The 3,296-nt window shown below is 59.1% G+C and overlaps 1 protein-coding gene across 1 annotated transcript; it reads right to left on the bottom strand.

The window, feature by feature from the left end:
* Positions 1-926: 926 nt before the first annotated feature.
* On the bottom strand, positions 927-3,296 carry PAFAH1B3 (platelet activating factor acetylhydrolase 1b catalytic subunit 3). Its single transcript, XM_027620072.2, has 5 exons — positions 3,038-3,296; positions 2,766-2,855; positions 2,031-2,147; positions 1,830-1,952; positions 927-1,253 (listed from the first exon to the last, which is right to left on the bottom strand). Exons 1-5 carry the CDS (start codon positions 3,113-3,115, stop codon positions 966-968), a joined length of 696 nt encoding a protein of 231 aa, XP_027475873.1. The 5' UTR covers positions 3,116-3,296; the 3' UTR covers positions 927-965.

The raw sequence follows: 3,296 nt of genomic DNA, 5'->3' as shown, positions 1-3,296 counted from the left end.
CCTGTGTGGCTGCCCACTCTCAAGGGAGATGGGGTGTGGGTTGTGCTGGTCCTGTCCCCAGATGGGCAAGGAGCTATACACTAGCTATATGCTCCCCCCGCACCTCACTGCGGGGCGCAATTCCAGGACCCACCCTCCCGACACTGTGGGCCGAGGACCCGGACTCGCCGTGGACCGAGCAGCCTCTCTCCAGCCCTGGTGCTTGGGGCTCACTATGCCTACTCTCTTTCACAGCCATCCAACAGGAGGCCGTTTGGGGAAGGGGTCAGGTGAGGTGCTACAAGAAGGGCGGTTCACCCTTGAAGTTCCAGCTGGACCTGAGAGGTCTGAGCCTCGGTGGTGCGGGGCAAGGGACAGTGCTCTTCTCGGTGATTCCTGCTGCCCCCACATGGCCCGAGCCAGCACTGCAGCCAGGCCCACTGGAGCTTCTCCCCGGTCACATCCCTTGTGGCCAGCCTGAGGACCGTGCCCCTCTGGCGAGACAAATACCCATGCCCTGTGTAGAGGGAAGGCTGCTTGGGATGGGAGGGTCAGGAAGCTTCTACAGGAAGTGGCATCTAAGCTAAGACCAGAGCACCAGAAGTTCCAGCCAGGGGAGGATCTGCAGCAAAATGGGGAGGGCAGCTTCGGATGGGCTCTGACTGCTGGGTCACTATGTTCCCAGAATTCTTACTTAACCTCGACGGTCTAGGGTGGCGTTGGCAAACTGGTTTCGCCGAGTGTCTTACTGATGGACAGTGCCTGTGTGCAGCGTTCCCAATAGTAGAAACCTGCCAGATTCTGTAAGAACCAGAGTGCCTTGACGGATCAGCAGATGCCTGCTTCAGGCAGAGAAACAGGACACCCTCCAGAGCGTCAGGGTCACAGAGGTCAAAGCTGAGGTGGAGGGACCCAGAAGGGCTGGGCCATAAAGCAAGAAACGGGAGACTGAGGAACGAGAATTTAATGTCGGGGAAGGAGGATGCTTAGGGTGCAGCCTCTGGCAGGGGGACTCCCTGGCCCTGGTCTTGGGCCAGCAGACGCAGAAGCAGGGAGTGCAGGGCCCGACAGACAGGTGTGTAGCCCAGGCGGCTCAGATGCAGGTAATCGTACATATCATGGTGACTTATGGTACCGTCTGAGTGCACAAAGCCAGGGTCGGCATCCAGGAAGTGGGCCCGTGGGTGGCCAGCCAGTGCTGCTCGGACCAGCTCGTTCACCCGTCGGTTTTTCTCACGAAGTGGGTTAGGGTGCTGGCCCCTCGGAAGCAGGCCCTGAGGAAGGGCACCAAGAGTTGTGAGGAGCCATCCTACCGGCATCTGGGTATCCTGTGCTCTGGGCCAAACCGTTCACCCTCACCAAGGAGTGGTGAATACCCTGTGGAATACACTAGGGATGGGAAAGCGGGGGGGATTGGCAGGATGATTCCCGATACCGTGTCTGAGACTCCAGTTCAGCAAGAACCTTCTGGGTGCCAGCCCCTTGCCAAGTATCAGTCCTAAAAATGTCAACAGCGTGGCAAAGGGTCAATCCCTCTTTCTGAGGAGGGAAGGTTCTGGCCGGAAGTGATGGAGCCTGGATCCACCCTGGGAATGCCTGACGACTTCTGGCTAATTGTTTTGAGTTTTGCAACACCCCCAGAACCTTCAGCAGTTTCTTGGGCAAAAGAGGCTAACTGGTCCCTGAACGTGACTTTAACTACAGCCGCTGGGTGTGTAGCAAGCCTCGATGTGAGCTTTTGCCTGAAAGCCACTTCTCTGCCACCATGCTGCCCAGAACCTGCTGCGGCTGCACCTGAGGGGGTCCCGGACCACTGCCATTCTTTCTTCCCTGACCTCCCACCATCTCACCAGCACCACGACCCGGGCCTGGGGCTGCCGTTGGTTCACCAGTTGCACAATGGCCTTGATGCCACCAGTCACTTGCTCCGCTGTGTGCCCGTGGTTGTTGGTACCCACCCAGACCACCACGATCTGTGGAAAGAGAGGCAGGAAGCAGTGGTAAAGGGGGAGGCCTAGGGTGCTTTCGCTGCCCACCCAAGCTCCGCTCACCTTGGGCCGGATGTGTTCCAGCTCTCCATTCTCCAGCCGCCAAAGCACATGTTGCGTGCTATCATTGCCAATGCCAAAGTTAAGTGCGTGCAGGGGAGAGAAGAGCTCCCGCCAGATCTGTAGACAAGAAGTGGTGTGGGCACAGGGGCGTTGGCAGCAGGGACCACGGCCCTCTGTCTGAGCGTGCACCAAATGTCAGCACGGAAGAGCCCTGTCTTATGGAAGGAGTCTGGTCAAAACCTCACTTTATGCAAACCTAGTATAGTCTCCCTTTCACAGAGCCCCACAGAAGCCAGACTCACTTTATGGAAACCCACTGGGCTTGAGTCACGCATTGAACCACTAGCCTTACAGTTGATGAAAGCCATTACGGTTTGACCTCACTCAGTGGAAAGATAACATAATTGAGCCCCCTTTGTGGAGAGCTATTACGGCTGACTTTTCACTTTGGGGAAACGCTGCAGCTGTGCGGCCATTCAGTAGGGCTGTGCACTCCCTGAAGCCAACAATAGAGTCTCACCTCAGGCAATCTCGCAAGAAAGCCTCAATCTGACAAAGATTGGTCACACAGTTCCTTCTCAGTACAATGTTGCCCCTTACACCAAGATTTGGGGTGTGGGGTGCTGCCCGAGGCTACTCCGGGAACCTCATACTCTGTCTGGGCTGGGGTCTGATCCAGGTGTGTCAGTGAGGGCACAGGCCCGGGTGGGGCAGGGGGACGGGGACGGGCCTCACCTCGCACTGGTGCATTAGCTGGACCAAGGAGTCCCCGATGAAGACCACTTCGGGTTCCTTATCTTTGCTGTCGGCCACGAACCGATGGTGCTTTGGGGACGTACAAGGGGGAGTGAATGGCACGCGCGCTCCTGGGCCCGCCCCGCTCCGCTCCCTTAGGCAGCACCCACCCGACTGCCCGGTTTCCTAATCATGTACAGAGAGCGGGGCCGCACAGCTGCTCTCCTGAGGCCCCTCCCGGAGTCCTGAGTATCGCGGGCCGGGTCGCTCACCAGGGACATCCAGCGTCCGTCGCCCTGCACGTCCTGCACCGGCGTGGGCTTGCTGGCTGGATTCTCCTCTCCGCTCATCTTGGCGCCGCAGCTCCTGCAGGATGGGCGAGCGAGGCCGACCCGGGAGAGTTGGCCGAGGAGGTGGCTTCGCCACGCCCACCCCTCCCTTCCCGGCAACAATGGACGGTCCCGACGCCCGCACTCCAGCGGGGACGACGGCCGATCCCGGGCGCCGCCTCCTCTGCAGGAGCGGAAACGT

Source organism: Zalophus californianus, chromosome 17 (genome assembly GCF_009762305.2).
Source record: "Zalophus californianus isolate mZalCal1 chromosome 17, mZalCal1.pri.v2, whole genome shotgun sequence".
In the NCBI taxonomy this organism is placed as follows: Eukaryota; Metazoa; Chordata; class Mammalia; order Carnivora; family Otariidae; genus Zalophus; species Zalophus californianus.
Note: the sequence above shows the minus strand (reverse complement) of the source record. Positions and strands in the feature narration are given on the sequence as shown.